This window comes from Heteronotia binoei, chromosome 2, assembly GCF_032191835.1.
Source record: "Heteronotia binoei isolate CCM8104 ecotype False Entrance Well chromosome 2, APGP_CSIRO_Hbin_v1, whole genome shotgun sequence".
Lineage (NCBI taxonomy): Eukaryota > Metazoa > Chordata > Lepidosauria > Squamata > Gekkonidae > Heteronotia > Heteronotia binoei.
Genome location: NC_083224.1, coordinates 195,956,125 through 195,978,584, shown reverse-complemented (window position 1 = coordinate 195,978,584; position 22,460 = coordinate 195,956,125). Strand labels below are relative to the sequence as shown.

At 47.3% G+C, this 22,460-nt stretch overlaps 1 protein-coding gene across 1 annotated transcript in view; it reads left to right on the top strand.

Annotated features, from left to right (window-relative positions):
- The first annotated feature begins 742 nt into the window (after window positions 1-742).
- AP3D1 (adaptor related protein complex 3 subunit delta 1) overlaps window positions 743-22,460 on the top strand; it is a 95,627-nt gene continuing 73,909 nt past the window's right edge. The window contains 1 exon segment of the mRNA XM_060233131.1: window positions 743-839. Within this exon segment, the coding sequence (XP_060089114.1) occupies window positions 744-839 (96 nt within the window). The 5' untranslated portion in view covers window position 743.

The following is a 22,460-nucleotide window of genomic DNA, read 5'->3' as shown; positions in this document are numbered from 1 at the left end:
TGCATATATTTGCGTTTGTGTGTATATATATACAACACAAATGTACACACACACACTCCTTGACAAACTAAACTGTCGTTGCGTTGACGGTTTGCCATAGAGACCCCGGGAGACAGAACGGAGCCATATCACGGCTCCTTGAGAATCAGGTTCACTCATCCCGGAAGTTCAAGGGGCACGATGCCGCTCTAGCCTTTCTCTATGGCGATCGCAGACTAATACCGCTTCACCCGGCCAATACGGAGGCGCCCTATGATGACGTCCTGAGCGCGCCGCTCCACCTCCTAGGAACCTTACCCTACAGCTCTAGCCTCTCATCTCTATGGTCACCTCAAGCGACGCTTCGACACGTCGTTACGAACGCGCGTCTGCGTACGTCGAGACGTGCGTCCTTCCCGGCCAGCCCGCTTGCGCCTGCGCGTGCTCCGCCGGCCCTATCTCAGTCTCGCGCCGCTCATCGTTGACGTCAACGCGCCGCTCCGTGACGTTCTCTGACGCTAAGCGAATTCGGCTTCCCCCCCCCCCACTTTCTCCCACACGCGCATGCGCACGGCGACCCGGCGCGTGGCGGCAGGAGGAGGCGGGGCCCGTTTCCCCTCAGCTGACCGGCCGCCATTTTGTCAGCCGCTTCCCTGAGAGAAGCGCCGTGAGGGGAGGGGATTGGCGGGCGCCGCTTCCGCCGTGGGATGTGAGCCCTGCCCGGCGCTTTCCCTCCGCGGCGTCCCCTTTGCCTCCTCGCCGCGATGGCGCTGAAGATGGTGAAAGGCAGCATCGACCGCATGTTCGACAAGAACCTGCAAGACCTGGTGCGGGGCATCCGCAACCACAAGGAGGACGAGGTGGGTCCGGGGAGGGTGCTTCTGCTCCCACACGGCGCATGCAGGCAGCAAAGACCAGCAATCTTCGCTCTTAGGTGCAAGTGTGTGGTTTCTTCTAACTCTTACTTTGCAGTTCGTTTCCAGTGCAGTTGGTTTCCTGGTTCTTCACAAAGGTGTAGTCCGCCTCTGTCCCGTTTGGGAAAGGCGGGTTGCAAACAAAGCTAATAATATCCCCATCCACACGGTGCATGCAGGCAGCAAAGAGCTGGAATCTTGGCTCTTAGGTGCATGTGTGTGTGTGTGTGTGGTTTTTTCTAACTCTGCAGTTCGTTTCCAGTGCAGTTGGTTTCCTGGTTCTTCACAAAGGTGTAGTCCGCCTCTGTCCCGTTTGGGAAAGGCGGGTTGCAAACAAAGCTAATAATATCCCCATCCACACGGCTCATGCAGGCAGCAAAGAGCCGGAATCTTGGCTCTTAGGTGCAAGTGTGTGTGCGGTTTTTTCTAACTCTTACTTTGCAGTTCGTTTCCACTGCAGTTGGTTTCCTGGTTCTTCACAAAGGTGTAGTCCGCCTCTGTCCCGTTTGGGAAAGGCGGGTTGCAAACAAAGCTAATAATATCCCCATCCACACGGTGCATGCAGGCAGCAAAGAGCTGGAATCTTGGCTCTTAGGTGCATGTGTGTGTGTGGTTTTTTCTAACTCTGCAGTTCGTTTCCAGTGCAGTTGGTTTCCTGGTTCTTCACATAGGTGTAGTCCGCCTCAAGTCCCGTTTGGGAAAGGCGGGTTGCAGACAAAGCTAATAATATCCCCATCCACACGGCTCATGCAGGCAGCAAAGAGCCGGAATCTTGGCTCTTAGGTGCAAGTGTGTGTGCGGTTTTTTCTAACTCTTACTTTGCAGTTCGTTTCCACTGCAGTTGGTTTCCTGGTTCTTCACAAAGGTGTAGTCCGCCTCTGTCCCGTTTGGGAAAGGCGGGTTGCAAACAAAGCTAATAATATCCCCATCCACACGGTGCATGCAGGCAGCAAAGAGCTGGAATCTTGGCTCTTAGGTGCATGTGTGTGTGTGGTTTTTTCTAACTCTGCAGTTCGTTTCCAGTGCAGTTGGTTTCCTGGTTCTTCACATAGGTGTAGTCCGCCTCAAGTCCCGTTTGGGAAAGGCGGGTTGCAGACAAAGCTAATAATATCCCCATTCACACGGCGCATGCAGGCAGCAAAGACCAGCAATCTTGGCTCTTAGGTGCAAGTGTGTGCGGGTTTTTCTAACTCTTACTTTGCAGTTCGTTTCCAGTGCAGTTGGTTTCCTGGTTCTTCACAAAGGTGTAGTCCGCCTCTGTCCCGTTTGGGAAAGGCGGGTTGCAAACAAAGCTAATAATATCCCCATCCACACGGTGCATGCAGGCAGCAAAGAGCTGGAATCTTGGCTCTTAGGTGTAAGTGTGTCCATGTGTGTGTGTTTTTTTCTAACTCTTACTTTGCAGTTCGTTTCCAGTGCAGTTGGTTTCCTGGTTCTTCACATAGGTGTAGTCCGCCTCGAGTCCCGTTTGGGAAAGGCGGGTTGCAAACAAAGCTAATAATATCCCCATTCACAGTGCATGCAGGCAGCAAAGAGCTGGTATCTTGGCTCTTAGGTGCAAGTGTGTCCATGTGTGTGTGGTTTTTTCTAACTCTTACTTGGCAGTTCGTTTCCAGTGCAGTTGGTTTCCTGGTTCTTCACATAGGTGTAGTCCGCCTTGAGTCCCATTTGGGAAAGGCGGGTTGCAAACAAAGCTAATAATATCCCCATTCACACGGTGCATGGATGCAGCAAAGAGCTGGAATCTTGGCTCTTAGGTCATGTGTGTGTGGTTTCTTCTAACTCTTACTTTGCATTTCGTTTCCAGTGCAGTTGGTTTCCTGGTTCTTCACAAAGGTGTAGTCCGCCTCTGTCCCATTTGGGAAAGGCGGGTTGCAAACAAAGCTAATAATATCGCCATCCACACGGTGCATGCATGCAGCAAAGAGCTGGTATCTTGGCTCTTGGGTGCAAGTGTGTGTGGGTTTTTCTAACTCTTACTTTGCATTTCATTTCCAGTGCAGTTGGTTTCCTGGTTCTTCACATAGGTGTAGTCCGCCTTGAGTCCCGTTTGGGAAAGGCGGGTTGCAAACAAAGCTAATAATATCCCCATTCACACGGTGCATGCATGCAGCAATGAGCTGGTATCTTGGCTCTTAGGTGCAAGTGTGTGCGGTTTTTTCTAACTCTTACTTTGCAATTCATTTCCAGTGCAGTTGGTTTCCTGGTTCTTCACATAGGTGTAGTCTGCCTCGAGTCCCGTTTGGGAAAGGCGGGTTGCAAACAAAGCTAAAAACATCCCCATTTGTTTGGTGAGGTGGGGCAAGAAGTAATTTAAATGGATTCATAATAATAAGAACCTGCAGGACTTTGAGTGGGGCATCCGCAACCACAAGGAGGACGAGGTGGGTCAAGGGAGGGTGCTTCTGCTCCCACACGGTGCATGCATGCAGCAAAGACCAGCAATCTTGGCTCTTAGGTGCAAGTGTGTGTGGTTTTTTCTAACTCTTACTTTGCAATTCGTTTCCAGTGCAGTTGGTTTCCTGGTTCTTCACATAGGTGTAGTCCGCCTCGAGTCCCGTTTGGGAAAGGCAGGTTGCAAACAAAGCTAATAACATCCCTGTTTGTTTGGTGAGGTGGGGCAAGAAGTAATTTAAATGGCTTCATAATAATAAGAACCTGCAGGACTTTGAGTGGGGCATCCGCAACCACAAGGAGGACGAGGTGGGTCAAGGGAGGGTGCTTCTGCTCCCACGCGTTACAATGCATGCAGCAAAGAGATGCAAATATGTGCATGTGTGTGTTTTTCCTAAGTCTTACTTTGCAGTTCGTTTCTTGGTGGATGGCATGGTTCTTCACATAGGTGTAGTCCGCCTCGAGTACCATTTTGAGAAAGGCGGATTGCAAACAAAGCAAATAATATCCCCATCTGTGTGGAGAGGTGGGGCAAGAAGTAATTTAAATGGATGTATAATAATAAGAACCTGCAGGACTTTGAACGGGGCAGCCACAAGGAGGACGAGGTGGGTTACTGCATTCCAATGCTTCTGCTCCCACATGGTGCGTACATGCAGCAAAGACGAGGAATTTTGCCTTTTAGATGCAAGTGATTGTGTTTCCCCCCCAACTCTTACTTTGCAATTTGTTTCCTGGCTGATTGCATGGTTCTTCACATAGGTGTAGTCTGCCTTGAGTCCCATTTGGGAAAGGCGGGTTGCAAACAAAGCTAATAGTATTCCAGTTTGCTGGTGAGGTGGGGCAAGAAGTAATTTAAATGGATGCATAATAATAAGAACCTGCAGGACTTTGAGTGGGACATCCGCAACCACAAGGACGACGAGGTGTGTCAAGGTTGGGTCGTTGCATTTCGATGCTTCTGTTCCCACACGGTGCATGCATGCAGCAAAGAGCCAGAATCTTGGCTCTTAGATGCAAGTGTGTGTGTTTGTGTGTCCCCCCCCCCAAACTCTTACTTTGCACAATTCATTTCCTGGCTGATGGCATGGTTGTAGTCCGTCTCGAATCCCATTTGGGAAAGGCGGGTTGCAAACAAAGTGAATAATATTCCCATCTGCATGGAGAGGAGGGGCAAGGAGTAATTTAAATGGCTACATAAATAATCCTGTTTTAATAGCTCGTTGAAACGCCGTAAACGTTGGCTATTGGTGCCTGTCACATGTAGGAAATGGGTGGTATGAGTGAAGCCGCAAATAAAAATGTAATAGCCATAATAAGAGGTTTATTGAATTTCTAATAGCCGCTGGTGTTAATACCATTTGTTGGAGATTTGTGTATGATGGGGGAGGGGGCTAAAAGTATTTTAACTAACAACTTAGAATAGCATTTCTGTTTTGCTTTTCAATCTTTGACATGCTACTGCCGTTACCAATCCCTGACACGGCTACTGCTGTTAACACAATAAACGTTCTCAAATATCTGTGTGCATAAGCTTCAAATAAATGCTGATAGTTACAACTGCATTTCAGTTGGATGCTGGGATCCCAGAACCACTACAGAAATGCTTCTGGTGTTAACTATCTTATGCAAGAAGTATACTGATACTAATAGGTTTAATGACATGTTTATCACGAATTCAGAATCCCAAAATGTTTTTATAGTTCTTATAATTAACCGGGGCGCTAACAGAATTTCAGGTGTCTTTAAAACCGTGTGTAAGTGCAACTAAACTAAGCGTGTAGGTGATGTAGAAGCACGAGGCTGCCGGTATTAATTATAATAGCATTTATAAGGTGCCAGAGTCTGAAGGTGTACATAAATGCCGTTATAACGGTTAGTGGTTAGTATGACTGTATTGATTATAGCCTGAGAATGATACATAACATCACTACAAATAGCAGTTCTTAGGATTATACTTGGTATGCGTAACATTAAGTATAATAGTATTTATATGGCCTTCAACGCACTCCATAATATTTGGAAGACCATGAAGCTGGTACAGTTACTATCTGTGTCTGTCATTCTCATGTCCTAATCCAGGAGTGTCAAACTCATTTGTTATGAGGGCCTGATCTGACACAAATGAGACCTTGTTGAGCTGGGCCATGTGTGTCCATATTTAAGGTTAGGTAGCAGAGATGCAGACTTTATAAAGGACACGGACGAACACAAAGATTTGTGGTTTTTTATTTTAAACTTAAAAATAAGCTTAAAACGTTAGCACTTGTTGGTCTTAAAGGTGCTTTCTTTGTATCTCTCCCGTGGGATCCAGGGAACTGAGCAAAGGAAGCTCTGGCCCTTTCCTTCCTTCCCCAGGGGACCAGGAGGGGAGGAGCCTCAGCCAATAGAAGGATGAGAGGCTTGGCTCAGTAGTTCTGCTGTGCGATTGAGAGACAGAGTAAACCATGGCAACACAGTGTGAACAGAAGTCTAAAAGCAAACTGTGTCAGAAATACATAACGCTTATGATAAATTTACAAAAGTCTATATTATATTGTGCAAAAGCATCCAAAATTCATTCCAAAGATATAAATCACATAGAGAGCATAAAGTCCCAAACAAAAACACAGTTCCCAAGGATGACTCCGGAAAATTCCAAAGTCTATAAGGAGTACTACTACTCAGAAGTAAATTCCAAGCGGAGTCCTTCCACTGATGTCGCCTTCTGAAGGAGAAAGTCTTGCCTTCACACAATCACCAGCTTAAATTGCGTTCCGCTGCATTTGCAGCTTCTTCACAAGCCCGCTGACTAAGTCCTCAGACCGGCTTCTCTCAAACGCCCATATTATATATTTCATGTATTTCAAGCCGTCAATTGAAATAGATAATATGGGCATTTGGAACTGTGTTTTTGTTTGGGACTTTATGCTCTCTATGTGATTTATATCTTTGGAATGAATTTTGGATGCTTTTGCACAACATAAGCAAGCTATCTCTCCCCTATTTGTCCCCAAGGGAGGAGCCTCAGCCAATGGCGAAAGTAGTGGCTTTGCTTTGTAACTCCTGTGCAATTGAGCAAGCCTGGCAAAGCAAGCTGTGGTGCAGAAGGAAGCAAGGGAGAGGGAGAAGGACGCAGATGACAGCCAGTTGCTCAGGGGCCTGATAGGAGCCCTCTGGGGGTCTGATTCAGCCCCTGGGCCACATGTTTGACATCCCTAGTCTAAAGTTTAACTAATGAAAGGGAGACAAAGTTGAGGATCCACAGGGGAAGAAGTCTTGTTAGAGGTACCTAATGTTTGGGAAAGAGGCAGTTAGTATTAGAACAGTCACAGTATTATTGATTCAGGTGAGTAGCCATGATAGTTCGAGCAAAGTTTGTGTCCAGTTGACACTTTTAAGACCAGCAAAGTTTAATTCTAGGTATAAGCACGCACAGGAACGCTTATACCTGGAATTAAGTTTTGTTGGTCTTCAGGGTGCCACTGGACTCAATATTGTTATTGTATTTCATGTTATTGTAGTCCTTCCAGCAGCCCTGCAAATCAAGTGAGGGCTGTTGCGTTCCAGACTAAGGGACAGGAGACCAGTAGCCGGAGGTTCCTTGGGAACAGGATGGGGAAAAGCAGGGGTCGTTTTGTAGAAAAATAGGGGGTGGAGTTCATTAGCATAACTAATTAGCATATGCTGTCCCCCCCCCACTAGCCAAAAGCAACCCGACGCAAGAAAGGAGAACCCTGGGCGAATGAGGCCTGCTTGGGCTGGCTAGAGAAAAGGCCTTCTTTCTCTGCTTTCTCCATCCCATGTGTTTTCCCTTTACAAAAATTTTCCCCATGTTGACTTTTGAAGCAGAGATGAGTGCAGAGTCAACACATTCAACAAACAGTATGCAGAGAAGAGCCTTCATTAATGTGTGTGTTTGGGGTGGGAGGAATGCTCTGAAGTCAGGGAAATCGTGATTAAAATATATTCAAGCAGTGGATTTTTGACCTGCTGCTGCAAGAGCATGATCTGTTCTTGTGGCAACTGGAATAGAGAAGTAGAATACAAGTAAAACTGAATGATGCGCTTTCCCAGCTCCACCTTTTTTCTCAGCTCCACCCCCAGCAACCAGCCTAATGTGTTTCTTGAGCTCTGTCCCTACCTGATTTCCAAGGTCTGCCCGTAGCATTTGCAAAGCAAGGCTAGTTTGGAAGTTTAACAGCATACAAACTTTACACATCTGTTTTCATCCCTACCTGCTAGTTTAACTATCATTTAACTTACATATAAAGATAAGCATGTTTTTGGGTCATGCTTGTATATGGAATGGACGTTTTGTCTCCAGCTAAACCCAGCACAGTTTCAAATGAGTTTGGCCACTGTTGGGTTTCACAGGCAACTAGCACTTTCTACTCTGCACCATGCAAAGTAAATTTTGCAAATGTGATTGCTTGTTCCTGCTGGAGTACCACCTTTCTCATCCTCTTTGCTGACTTTTCCCATGCATAAAGATTGCAAATGAGGGTTGTCTGCTTCTCTAGACAGAGAAGGTTGTCCACCTCCTTTCTTGCTGCTGATCTGCTTTCTGATCTGGTTCCAGAAAGTGAAAGTGAAACTTTCCCAGCTTTGGAAAGTTCCTACTTGTTAGCATTCAGAGTTTACTCGAATTGAAGTTTTTATCCTGGTGTGATTTTTGGTGCGATTGCAAAACAGAGGTTGCTGCAGTTAATGTTGAAAGAAGCTGATATTAAATCTCTTACTTTGACAGATATTTTTGCAGTTGAGGCTTATGTAGTTGTGGAGTGGAACATTTCATTAAGCCTTGCATTAATGCAACATGACCTATTCATTTTTTAACTTGTGGTTATATTTGAATGGCAGTCAGGGAAATTGACAAACGTTGGTCAGGGAAACGAAAAATAAAGTTTTAGTGGCAACCCTGCAGTTGTATGAATAATTTGCATCTGTACAGGCTCTTTGAAATATTTGAATCTTTTCATGTACGTTATCCTCATCAGTTCTTAGAGGGTAGGTTTGTACCATTGTGCCGCCTTTGCAGATTCAGGTCTTGTCTTAAGAGCTCTTGATCACGGGCAACATCCTCTGGGATTCAGTGTCTGAGGCATCATGCTGAATATGCTTCTGAGCATCTAGAGCAGGAGTGGCCAAACTAAGACTCGGGAGCCACATGTGGCTCTTACATATTGTGTGGCTCTCAGAGCCCCCTCTGCTCTGTCCCAGCTTGGAGAAGGTATTTCTGTCTTAAAATCACTTCTCTAAGCCATGCCGGCTGGAGACTGCATTTAAAATTGCTTTCTTTCCACCTCTCCCCCATCTATTTTCCTTCCTTCCTTCCTTCCTTCCTTCCTTCCTTCCTTCCTTCCTTCCTTCCTTCCTTCCTTCCTTCCTTCCTTCCTTCCTTCCTTTTCTCAAACATCTGACATTCATGTCCTGCAGCTCTCAAACATCTGGCATTCATGTCCTGCAGCTCTCAAACATCTGGCATTTATTCTGTGTGGCTCTTAAGAAATAAGTTTGGCCACCGCTGATCTGGAAAGTGCTATTAGTCATCTCACTTTGCTTGGCCTGTGCTTACCAGAGCCCTTTTCCATTCTTGAGAATGGTGGTGATATTTATTTATGTACAGTCTTGCCTTTCTCACTTGGGACTGATGGCGGAGTGCACAGCAGGTGGGGAGTATGCGCGCCCAGTGGCTTCTTCCTCTTTGTGGATACTGAAAGGTCTTCTTTTTAGCGTTCTGATGTGGTTCCATGCGCCCAGCTTGAATCCTTCAGCATTATCTCAGAATGGAGCACTCTGCATATTCTCACAGTCACCTTCACACTTTGGGTAAAGAAAGCAAAACCAGATGCTGAAGCGGAGATGATATCTTCTTTTGAGAAGGTAGTTTTGTCACCTCCATAGGGCTGGCCTCCTGAAGCAGGGACCCCACCGCCTGTTCTTCCAGTGTTTTCTTTTCAGTATTAGAACCTCAGGGCAGGGATGCTGGTGAATGCTTCTGTGCTTGCTTGGTCTGAGACAGGGGTGTTCAAACTGCAGCTCAGGAGCCCCGTGAGGCTCTTTCACACTTATTGTGTGGCTCTCAAAGCCTCCCCCCCCCCCAGTCAGCTGACTTCGAAAAGGCATTTATCTCTTTAAATCACTTCTCTAAGCCAGTGGGTGGCTTGGAAAATGCATTTAAAGTTAAAGTAGCTTTCTTTCCACTTTTCTCTCCCCCCCCCAATCTATTTGCTTGCCTTCTGTTGGGGGAATTATTGATAATGATAATGATATTGGCTTTATATCCCGCCCTCCACTCCGAAGAGTCTCAGAGCGGCTCACAATCTCCTTTATCTCCCTCCCCCACAACAGACACCCTGTGAGGTGGGTGGGGCTGGAGAGGGCTCTCACAGCAGCTGCCCTTTCAAGGACAACCTCTGCCAGAGCTATGGCTGACCCAAGGCCATGCTAGCAGGTGCAAGCGGAGGAGTGGGGAATCAAACCCGGTTCTCCCAGATAAGAGTCCGCACACTTAACCACTACACCAAACTGGCTCTCCTGGCTACTTATTTTGTACCTCCAACAGCACAAACCAAAAACCAGGCCACCCAAACAACCTGCAGTTATCAGAAACTCATACAGATGAATGAATAATCTCTTATTACACTTAAGTTACATTCCATACTGAAGGCTTAAAATAAATGGATAGAAAAGCAGGTGTGACAAACTTAGTACATTTAAGAAAACAGTTACACAGCTAGAATTTAGTCAAGCATAAAGCGTAGTTCTATAATAAAGCAAAGAGCATAATGAGGAGCTAGGCATGTTTAGCCTGGAGAGGAGGCAGCTAAGAGGTGATGGGATCACCATCTTCTAGTCCTTGAAGGGCTGTCACATAGGGCAGGGGTGGCCACCGGTAGCGCTCCAGATGTTTTTTTTTTGCCTACAACTCCCATCAGCCCCAGTCAGCATGGCAAATGGCTGGGACTGATGGGAGTTGTAGGCAAAAACGCATCTGGAGAGCTACCACCCCTGACATAGAGGAGGGTGTGGAATTGTTTTCTGTGGCTCCGGGAGGTAGGATCAGAACCAAGGGGTTGAAATTAAATCAAAAGAGCTTCCGGCTCAACATTAGGAAGAACTTCCTGACCGTTAGAGCGGTTCCTCAGTGGAACAGGCTTCCTCGGGAGGTGGTGGGCTCTCCTTTCTTGGAGATTTTTAAACAGAGGCTGGATGGCCATCTGACAGCAATGGAGATCCTGTGAATTTAGGGGGAGGCGTTTGTGAGTTTCCTGCATTGTGCAGGGGGTTAGACTAGATGACCCTGGAGGTCCCTTCCGGCTCTATGATTTTAAGTTCCAAGTCTCTAGTAGAGGCATGCTGTATATTTTAAGTTTGAACATTTACACTTTTTTTGAGCAGTTACACTATGAGGCCTCAAACGGGAGATGACGTAAAATCAGCAAAGGCTGTTAATTCTCTTGGGCTGTCCAGCAGAGATCTATTGAGTGTGTATTAGCCTTCTGATAACTACAGGTTGTTTTGGTTTTGGGTTTATGCTGCTGAGGGGGTACAGAATAAATTCCCACCACACCTCCCAGTCTGCCTTCCTGTCTTGTGGCTCTCAAATGCCCAGCGTTCATGTCTTGCAGCTCTCAAACATCTGATGTTTGTTCTATGTGGCTCTTACATTAAGCAAGCTTGGCCACCTCTGGTAGGTTTCGTTTAGGAAGACGCTTTCTCTTCCCTTTAATGAAGATCACTCCCTCCAGAAGTGGGTCATGTTGTATTTGGGAGGTTAAATCTCCGCTGGTGCTTGCCATTGTTAAAACTCAAACAAGGGATTGCTTTGTTGCGACGAGGAAGATGGTTCTTTATCTTCCTCTTTGCAATCAAACTTTGAATGCCTGCCAAAGAAAGAAGGGAAAAAGCAAACAAACATAAGCTTTTGTATTGTAGCCCCACAGAGGAACTTCTGAAATGTGGTCAGGAGTAGATGGGAGGGAATAAAGAAGTTGCTAGAAACCATGGAGTGGGGGAGGGAGGAACTGTAATTTTGTCATCTGGTTTAACTTTTTTGGGGGGGGGGAAGCATGTGTTCTATTACAAATTGTGACAAAATTGTGTTGGTTTGGGGACACAGCTATAAACAGAAATGAATTCATATTGTAGTGCTTGAATTCTGCAGCCTGGAAACTCTGTTTACTGGTAAATTTTAAATGTTTCTGAGCTTGTCAGTATACCTGATATAATCTGTTGTATTATTAACTAGCTGAATGAGAGGACTGGAGGCAGCGGGATAATTAGCCGGTTAAGAATACTGAGTTTTCTCTCCTTAGTTTCTCTTGATCACCCTGAGGCTGATTTGATGCATCCAGAAGTTTTGTATATCTTTGAAAGTCCTGCTGTGAGCTACTCCTTTGGGCCACTGTGTGACTCTGTCCTTATTTGCCACAATAACATGACTGTTGTATGGTAGCACCTTAATGCAAGGCAGTTGGTGATAACACAGCTACACCAAGCATCTTTTCTTGACATTGAGATTGTGCGTCCTGCTGCCCTCTGGCATGACATCCTTCTTTGGTTATGTGCTGGTAGTTCACTTATAGAAGAGGATGATATTGGATTTATATCCCGCCCTCCTCTCCAAATGTCAAAGTCTCAGTGTGGCTCACAATCTCCTTTACCATCCTTCCCCACAACAGAGTCTCAGAGCAGCTCACAATCTCCTTTACCATCCTTCCCCACAACAGACAGAGTCTCAGAGCAGCTCACAATCTCCTTTACCATCCTTCCCCACAACAGACAGAGTCTCAGAGCAGCTCACAATCTCCTTTACCATCCTTCCCCACAACAGACAGAGTCTCAGAGCAGCTCACAATCTCCTTTGTCTTCCTTCCCCACAACAGACACCCTTGAAAGGGCAGCTTCTGGGAGAGCTCTCTCAGCCCCACCTGCCTCACATGGTGTCTGTTGTGGGGGAGCAAGGGAAAGGAGATTGTAGGCCACTCTGAGACTCTGTCCTTGAAAGGGCAGCTTCTGGGAGAGCTCTCTCAGCCCCGCCTGCCTCACATGGTGTCTGTTGTGGGGGAGCAAGGGAAAGGAGATTGTAGGCCACTCTGAGATTCTGTTCTTGAAAGGGCAGCTTCTGGGAGAGCTCTCTCAGCCCCGTCTGCCTCACATGGTGTCTGTTGTGGGGGAGCAAGGGAAAGGAGATTGTAGGCCGCTCTGAGACTCCATCCTTGAAAGGGCAGCTTCTGGGAGAGCTCTCTCAGCCCCACCTGCCTGTCAGCTTGTGTTCAATGGCTTCCTATCGATACTAACCATATTGCCTATACTGTTTGTTTGTTCAGGACTAACCTCCTTGCCCCTTAGTAGAATGCAAGGTATGTCAGAGGGAGGCCGAGGAAGGGAGGGGAGCCTTGGGCGCCAGGGGCAATAAACGGCTGGCAGAACAGAGAGAGAGACACCGTGCCGTTTCCCAGGCCCCGCAAGGCGGAAGGGGGAGTGTGGATGGCTCAGGAAAGATAGATAACAGGCGTGTGAATCAAACACCTCAGAGAGAAAGCAACTTTTGTTTTAAGAATGATTTAAAGGGGCCTGCCTTTGATGTACCCCCATATATGCCAGTACCCATCCAATGTATGTTATCACTTTCAAAGGTCTTCTCCAGTAGAAACATTGTATATCCAATAAAGAAACTTATTTCTGAAGAAAGAGTTCTCTTATTCTGGAATCTCAATGAACACTACGCTGACACTGCCTCACAGGGTGTCTTTTGTGGGACAGGAAGGGAAAGGAGATTGTAGGCCACTCTGAGATTCAGAGTATAAGACAGGATATAAATTCAATATCATCATCTTCTTTGTGCGCCTCTCAAAGTCCTAACTAGCTCAGCCAGGGGCAGCCAGTGACCATGCTGACTGGCTCACCCCTCTCCGTCCTTAGTCAAGCTTTGCTAATACTTCCAGATTTCATACCATCCCCACAAGGCTTAATAGGTAGACTTAACATGACTTGCTGTAACTGTCTTTAAGTCTGAAGCTCGGTGTCGTGACAGCCAGCTCTGGGGATGATGAGCTGTTCTTTCGTGATTGGCCTTCAGGGGTCTGGGCGTAATTTGCCCTGGTGATGTCATCCCTGATATTTGGCTCCTTTTATCATGGACCTTGAGATAACGGCTGTAGGATTCCCTGTACAAACACACAGACTTGCTTTGCTTTTTTTTTTTAATATAAACCAAATATCAGTTTATATAAACACATACAAAGCAATTGAAGGTGTTAACTACAAAACATGGGAATTCAAAGTTGAGTTGATAAAATCTCCTGTCATGCTTTTTCAACTTTGCCTTTTCATATCAATTCTTTTGTCACCAGGCATATAATTTATTCCTTTGTCAGTAGTTTCTTGTTTGGTGTAGAGAGCCAGTTTGGTGTAGTGGTCGAGTGTGTGGACTTCTATCTGGGAGAACCGGGTTTGACTCCCCCCTCCTCCACTTGCAGCTCCTGGAATGGCATTGGGTCAGCCATAGCTCTGGCAGAGGTTGTCCTTGAAAGGGCAGCTGCTGTGAGAGCCCTTTCCAGCCCCACCCACCACACAGGGTGTCTGTTGTGGGGGAGGAAGGGAAAGGAGATTGTAGGCCCCTCTGAGACTCTTGTCCTTGAAAGGGCAGCTTCTGGGAGAGCTCTCTCAGCCCCACCCATCTCACAGGGTGTCTGTTGTGGAGGAGGAAGGGAAAGGAGATTGTAGGCCGCTCTGAGACTCTGTCCTTGAAAGGGTAGCTGCTGTGAGAGCCCTCTCAGCCCCACCCATCTCACAGGGTGTCTGTTGTGGAGGAGGAAGGGAAAGGAGATTGCAGGCTGCTCTGAGCCTCTGTCCTTGAAAGGGCAGCTTCTGGGAGAGCTCTCTCAGCCCCACCCGCCTCACAGGGTGTCTGTTGTGGAGGAGGAAGGGAAAGGAGATTGTAGGCCGCTCTGAGACTCTGTCCTTGAAAGGGTAGCTGCTGTGAGAGCCCTCTCAGCCCCACCCATCTCACAGGGTGTCTGTTGTGGAGGAGGAAGGGAAAGGAGATTGCAGGCTGCTCTGAGCCTCTGTCCTTGAAAGGGCAGCTTCTGGGAGAGCTCTCTCAGCCCCACCCGCCTCACAGGGTGTCTGTTGTGGAGGAGGAAGGGAAAGGAGATTGTAGGCCGCTCTGAGACTCTGTCCTTGAAAGGGTAGCTGCTGTGAAAGCCCTCTCAGCCCCACCCACCTCACATGGTGTCTGTTGTGGGGGAAGACGATATAGGAGATTGTAAGCCGCTCCGTGTCTCTGAATCAGAGAGAAGGGTGGGGTATAAATCTTCAATCTTCTTTTTGCCTGGCCTTCCCCTTCAATAAATCCATTAAGATGTCTAGTTCAGCTCTCTCCAGTGTCTTGGCTAGTAAATCTTCTCAGACCTGCTTAGCTTCAGCAAGGATAGGGTGCATCTCAGCCGTGTCCTGGGCCCTGCTTCTTTCCTCTTTAAGAAGACGACGACGACATTGGATTTATATTCCACCCTCCGCTCAAGAGTCTCAGACCGGCTCACAATCTCTTTTACCTTCCTCCCCCACAACAGACACCCTGTGAGGTGGGTGGGGCTAAGAGGAGCTATGGCTGACCCAAGACCATTCCAGCAAGTGCAGGTGGAGGAGTGGGGAATCAAACCTGGTTCTCCCAGATACGTCCGCACACTTAACCACTACACCAAACTGGCTCTCTTTAAAAACCAGTTCTTGGCTAGTTCCTGGGTGGGCTGAGGAGGATTGCTTTTTGACAGCACGATTATAGCAATGGTTTGTTGTGTTTGCTTGTGATGTATATAAATATTGTTCATGTTATGCAGCTTGAGCCCTGTTTTGTTGTGGGCGAGCAGGATGCAAATAGACACATACCCAGACTAAAGGACTTGCAACCATTGCATATTTAAATGGGAAAAAACAATCTCTCCTGAGACATTTCTCTGGCACCAAATTAGGCGCCTTTAATTCGGTGTGTGAAAAATTGCACCTGGCTTTCAGCAGCTTCACATGAACAGAGCAAAGTGAGATTTTTTTCTCCCCCCCCCTCCCCTTCCGGGGAGAAATCAAAATACTTGGGAAGGGAGAGGCAGAATATTTGCTCTTGTTGATGAGCTGTGCTGGCCAGAGCCTCAACCTTTCTGCCCTGTTCGCCTCTTCTCTTTCCCGTCTGCTTTCTCTGTTCGATGTAATTGCAGGTACACACACGCACACATACCCCGGCGGATAAGCCATAAAAAAAAGAAGTCGTCTTACATTCTCACCCAATTTACAGCTATGCCCAATAATATTTTTTGTACATTTGGGGTTATCTTTCTTTTGAGTACAGAGAGTATTTTTTGCCCCCCCCCTCTCCCCACAAGTAACAAGGCTGTAAAAGGGTGGCTGCATGAACTGTGATAACCCTTCCCGGAATTCATACCTGCTGATATGCAGAGATTCTTTTACAACAGGGGTGGCCAAACTGCAGCTCGGGAGCCACATGTGGCTCTTTCACACATATTGTGAGGCTCTCAAAGCCCCCCACCCCACCCCATCGGCCATCTCGGAGAAGCAGAAGGTCCCAGGTTCAATCCCCGGCATCTCCAGCTTAAAAAGGGTCCATGCAAATAGCTGTGAAAAACCTCAGCTTGAGACCCCAGAGAGCCACTGCCAGTCTGGGTAGACAATGCTGACTTTGATGGACCAAGGACCTGATTCAGAGTGAGGCAGCTTCATATGTTTTAGGGGAGGGACAGTGGCTCAGTGGTAGAGCATCTGCTTGGTGAGCAGAAGGATCCAGGTTCAATCCCTGGCATCTCCAACTAAAAAAGGATCCAGGCAAGTAGGCGTGAAAAACCTCAGCTTGAGACCCTGGAGAGCCGCTGCCAGTATGAGTAGACAATACTGACTTCGATGGACCCAGGACTGTCTGATTCAGTAAAAAGCAGCCATATATGTTCATATGAGTGGAAAAATGCTCCAGATGCAAACATAGGCAATTGGCAATATTAGATGTTTCCTTTAAAGCATACAGTAAGAGCCCCATGGTGCAGAGTGTTAACGCTGCAGTCCTAAGCTCTGCTCACGACTTGAGTTCGATCCGCAGCGGTAGCTGGGTTTTCAGGTAGCCGGCTCAAGGTTGACTCAGCCTTCCATCCTTCCAAGGTCGGTCAAATGAGTCCCCAGCTTGCTGGGAGGAAAGCGTAGAGGACTGGGGAAGGCAATGGCAAAATACCCTGTAAAAAGTCTGCCATAACGTGAAAGCAACGTCACCCCAGAGTCGGAAACGACTGGTGCTCGCACAGGGGACCTTTCCTTTCCTTAAAGCATTCAAGAGGTTGTTATTCAGATATCTTAGATGCAAAATTAGCTTTTGTTTCAGATTGGAAATAATTTTTCTTGGAGGAACAGAACTGATATGGACTGTTCTGATATGCGAAAGGGGCAGGGGCAAATCTGTCTCGACAAAACGTTCAGCCTCACGCCAAAGTGTGTTTTCAGGCACGCTCTATTTAGGTGTGTGTTTTGTGTGTTACCAGAGGCATTTTTGTGTTGTTGCAGCTTTTCTAGCCCCAAGATACACTGTGGTTTGATTTTGAATAGAATAAAAAGGTAAAGGTGTGCATGGTGTGCAAGCACCAATTGTTTCCGGCTCTGGGGTGACATTGCATCACGATGTTTTCATGGCAGACTTTTTACGGAGTGGTTTGCCATTGCCTTCCCCAGTCCTCTACCCTTTCCCCCCCCAGCAAGCTGGGGACTCCTTTGACTGACCTTGGAAGGATGGAAGGCTGGGTCAACCTGGAGCCGGCTACCTGAACCCAACTTCTGCCGGGATCGAACTCAGCTCATGAGCAGAGAACTTGGACCGCAGTACTGCAGCTTTACCACTTTGCGCCACGGGGCTGCTTTTTGAGTAGAGTGTACCCTCCAGAATATCACATATCCTCAGACTTTTTGTACTTTTCTCCTTTTGTGTCATGCTGGCCTTATTTTATTGCAAGCATTCATCTTTTTTTTTTTTTTTTGTCTTTGGTGCTCAAAGCCCTGAATGGATTGAATCAAGTTTATCATGGAAAGAGCCCGCTCCCTCGTGAAACCACCTCCTCCAGTTGGCCTCCATTCATATGGGGGCATGCAATGTAGTTTGGCTTATTTGTTAAAATATTTGTCTCTTGCTCTTTCTGCCAACTGTGATGACTCACAGCAAAGAGGGTTCAGCGGCTTTCCAAGAAGGCAACCGAGCAATTAAAGCCTTAAGCAAGCCAGATTTTAAAGATGGTTTCATCATTTACCTTCTTCAAGTCTTCAGCACACAGCTCTGTGCAAACTTTAGATCAGGGGTGTTAAACATGCAGCACGGGGGCCAAATCCGGCCCCCGAGCAACTGGTTGTCATCTGCTTTCTTCTCCCTCTCTCTTGCTTCCTTCTGCATCACTGCTTGCTTTGCCAGGCTTGCTCAATCCACACAGGAGCTACAGAGCAAAGCCTCTATTTTCTCCATTGGCTTGGGGAGGGAGAGCTTTTTTCCCAGGCGCTCTCAATCACACAGCAGAGCTACTGAGCCAAGCCTCTCTTTCTTCTACTGTGAGAATCGGCACTTTGAAATGTGCCTGGAAACAAACCTCTCCAAATGCTGAGCAGTTATCTTTAGAGGATGGATGGAACTAGAAATAGTCTGGGGCAGACTGAAATGGGAATTTGGGGTAGGTATTTGTGGGTTTCCTGCATTGTGCAGGGGGTTGGACTAGATGACCCCGGAGGTCCCTTCCAACTCTGTGATTCTGTGGTGTGTTCATAGCGGGATGGGCTGTCAGGTTGTTTAGGGCTTCAGCACTTTGGTCTGGATAACAAAATCTGCTTTAGGAGAGCCAGTTTGGTGTAGTGGTTAAGTGTGTGGAGTCTTATCTGGGAGAACTGGGTTTGATTCCCCATTCCTCCACTTGCAAGTGGTAGCATGGCCTTGGGTCAACCATAGCTCTGGCAGAGGTTGTCCTTGAAAGGGCAGCTGCTGTGAGAGCCCTCTCCAGCCCCACCCACCTCACAGGGTGTCTGTTGTGGGGGAGGAAGGGAAAGGAGATTGTGAGCTGCTCTGAGACTCTTCGGAGTGGAGGGCGGGATATAAATCCAATTTCTTCTTCTTCTTTCAATCCCCGGCCCCAAGGAGGCCAGGCTCATGGCAACTAGAGCCAGGGCCTTCTCTGTAGTGGCCCCATGATGGTGGAATGAATTGCCTGAAGAAGTCAGGGCCCTCCGAGAGCTCATCCAGTTCCACGGTCTGTAAGATGGCACTCTTCCGCCAGGCATTTGCAAACAAGATTGTCAGCCGCTACAGTCCTCAGGTAATGTCTGGACCGCCTTTCGCAAGCTACCCTGAAGCAGCAGCGGAAAGGAACACCTGAGATCTGTTAGCAGAGAACATAACTTTGAATTTAAGACCATAGCGTCAGAAGGTTAAAACTTTTATGTTTTAACTGGTTTTGTGGCTTTTATGTCTTTTATATGTTTTATACTCATGCATATGCATGAACGTGTAAGCTGCCCTGAGCCCGCCTCGGCGGGGAGGGTGGGATATAAATGGAATTAAATTAATTGATTGATAGATTAAATTAAATCTAGCCACCTTGATTTGGGATCTGGGACTGTATAGGTAACATCTGAAGCTGTTCCGGAATGGAAGCGCTTCTGGTTGGTGAGCTGCTCACTTCCATAACGACAGCAGCTTTTGTGGATCATGGCTCCTCTTAGGTTCTGTTCCTTCCTGTGTCAGTAGCTTCCTGCCCCTGTGTCAGTAGCTTCCCTGGGATACACGCCATGCCCCTTCCAAAAGAGGAGAAAAACTTTAACAGGCCTGCAGTGGATTTTCTTCTTCACCATCGTCTCCTAGAGCTCACTACCTGAGTTCAATCCCGGCGGAAGCTGGTCTCAGGTAGCCGACTCCAGGTTCACTCAGCCTTCCATCCTTCCGAGGTCGGTAAAATGAGTACCCAGCTTGCTGGGGGTGGGGGGGGAAGCGTAGATGACTGGGGAAGGCAATGGCAAACCACCCCGTAAAAAGTCTGTTGTGAAAACGTTGTGATGTGACGTCACCCCAGAGTCGGAAACGACTGGTGCTTTTACAGGGGGACTGCCTTTACCTTTAAAGTGCTTTGTAAGTAAAAATGTCACGGGGTCTCCGCTTTTTGTCCTACTTAAAGTTGGCCTTGAGTATCATCCTTTCTCAGTCAGAGACTTGTTTTTAACGACCTGTGCAGTTTGTTGGGAGAGGCTCTTTGAGTTGTTGCAGCCTTGGAAATAACACTTCCGTATGAAGTTGTTTGCAGTGTACTCATGGACGCCAAGGCCTGGCGAACCAGATACGTGTATGAAGGATTCCATGACATCTGTTTTCTGTTGCTGCAGTGTAGGCATCAAATATTTAACAGCAGGTACAATGTGTTGAGAGAGAGCCAGTGTTTTGTTCCAAAGAGTTCTTTTATAGCAGCCCACTCATCCCGTTCTTCAGGCAAGTCGAATATGTTTGCAGGTAGAGGCTTCCTACTGTGATGTTTCTTTGCGCTTGATGGACTTTTGCTTTTATATGTACCCCGCACAGAACGATATGCCTACTGACGCTGCCGCACGGGGGTGCAGATGTTCTCTGCTTCTTTTTGTGATGCCTCGTAGCTGTGAGAAGTTTCTGATTCTACCATGTTCATCTGCATTTGAATCAGAATGGAGTACACTAGTTTGATGAAGAGCTGTTCAACCCGGCTGTTTCTTCTTGGAAAGTGCAAGGGGTTAATATTCTGTTCCCAGAACGACTTTGCAGCCCCCTTTCAGCTTTTGTGAGTGTGAGTTTTCCTTTCCCCAAACAGAACTCAGGGCAGTAAAGTGTATGACTCCATCTTTGCCCCCTAAGGCAGGGGTGTCAAACATGTGGCCCGGGGGCTGAATCAGGCCCCCGGAGGGCTCGTATCAGGCACACAAGCAACTCACTGTCATTGCTTCCTTCTCCCTCTCTAGCTTCTTTCTGCATCACAACTTGCTTTGCCTGGCTTGCTCAATCACACAGGAGCTACAGAGCAGAGCTCCTCCCTTGGGGAGGAAGTGGGGGAAGGACAGCTAGTTTTGCCAGGCTCTCTCAGTTGCACAGCAGTGTCAAGCATCAGTATTTTGAATAACCAAGCTTTTCTTTTAATTCAAAGACTTGTTTTATTGATAATCCAATACTTGCTCCAAGGAACAATACCTTGGAAGTGATACATAGTTTCGCACAGCACGGAATCTTAAAGGCTACTTCAAAGGCACAATAGTAGATAGCTTCAAAAGCATAACATACAGATGTGAATTGCAGAGAAGGTTCAAAGGGTACTATCAACTATCCATTTGGTCACTACTACATCTAGTTCCCACACATTCTTGGCTTACTGATAAGACGTATGGATGGGAACTGGTGGGAGAGGCAAGCTACTTACAAAGACAAAGTTACTTGCCTATTCTGAATCCTTTAGAATTACTAGGTAAGGGGGGGGGGGAAGCTTTGAAGAGCAGTCTTATGCAGAAAGGAGTAGAGGGGGGGTGGGAAAGAGAGTTCGATAATACATATCGATTCAATAACCAGAAATATAATGCTTGACAAGCAGAGCTACTGAGCTAAACCTCTCTTCCTAAACTGGAGAGCCAGTTTGGTGTCGTGGTTAAGTGCGCGGACTCTTATCTGGGAGGACCGGGTTTGATTCCCCCCTCCTCCACTTTCACCTGCTAGCATGGCCTTGGGTCAGCCATAGCTCTGGCAGAGGTTGTCCTTGAAAGGGCAGCTGCAGTGAGAGCCCTCTCCAGCCCCACCCACCTCACAGGGTGTCTGTTGTGGGGGAGGAAGGAAAAGGAGATTGTGAGCCACTCTGTGACTCTTCGGTGTGGAGGGCGGGATATAAATCCAATATTATCTTATTATTATTCTTCCTTCTGTTGGCTGAGGCTCAACAAGCCAGTGAGGTGGATTTGACTGAGTGTATGTGTTTGCCTGTATTCTTTATAAAGCTTATATCTCCCCTCCCTGGCATTACATTTTATGACGTACATAGCCCAGCCCGACAAGGTGAAGATCTGGCCCTCGTAACAAATGAGTTCAACTCCCCTGCTCTAAGGTGTATAGACTGAGAGGCTGAACCAGGGTCACCTGGCTCCGTGGCCAAGCAGATCATAGAATCATGGAAGCGAGGGACCTCCTGGGTCATCTAGTCCAACCCCCTGCCCATTGCAGTCTTTTTGACGGCAGATATGCCCATCTGTTCCCGCCGCCGTGTTGCCTCTGCCAGTTTGAAAAACAGTGAGTTGCACGACTTGTGACTATGACTTTATCCTGGAAGGGCCAGAGCGGAACTAGCGTTTGGACGAAGAATAGAGAGACCTGCGTTTAAATCCCCACTCTGTCAGAACTTGAAGGGGGCGCCGGGGGTGTTCATGAACTTTATAAACGAAGTGCTGAGAGAATACTTGTACAAGGGGGTGGTGGTGTACCTGGATGACATCATTATTTACTTGAAAGACTTAGAATCGCACGTACCCCTGGTCAGGAAAGTACTGACAACCTTGTACTTTCCCTGAACACAGTTCTCAATAAACGTCTTATACTTCTGCAACAAAGTAATGAGTTTCGTTTGAAGTTCTTCAAGTTCTGACACACTCAGCCTTGAAACTCAGCGGGTGAATGTGAGCTGCTCAGCCGCTTTCAGCCTGCCCTACCACATTCTGCCACAGTTCTACTTTGGGCGTTACTGGATTACTCAATCGCTCCCAAATTCAGAGAAATGACAGAATTAGCTTCTTGGAGGAAGCTCCCCAATGCCAGCTTTCAAGCAGGACTTGAATTCAGTAGGAGCTCACAAGAGCACAGCTCCTGAACCTCCAGCCATGGTCTGCATGCAGTGGGGAGTTCTCTCCTCACTGCACACAGGTCCCAGGGCATATGAGATATGCTACTGAGCATAATAGAGGTTTACAAGATTATGCACGGGGTAGAGAAGGCAGAGAAAGAAGTCCTTTTCTCCCTTTCTCACAATACGAGAGCTTGTAGGTGCTCAATAAAACTGCTGAGCGGTTGGGCTAGAACTGATAAACGGAAGTACTTTTTCACCCAAAGGGTGACTAACACGTGGAATTCACTGCCACAGGAGGTGGCAGCGGCTGCCAGCATAGCCAGCTTCA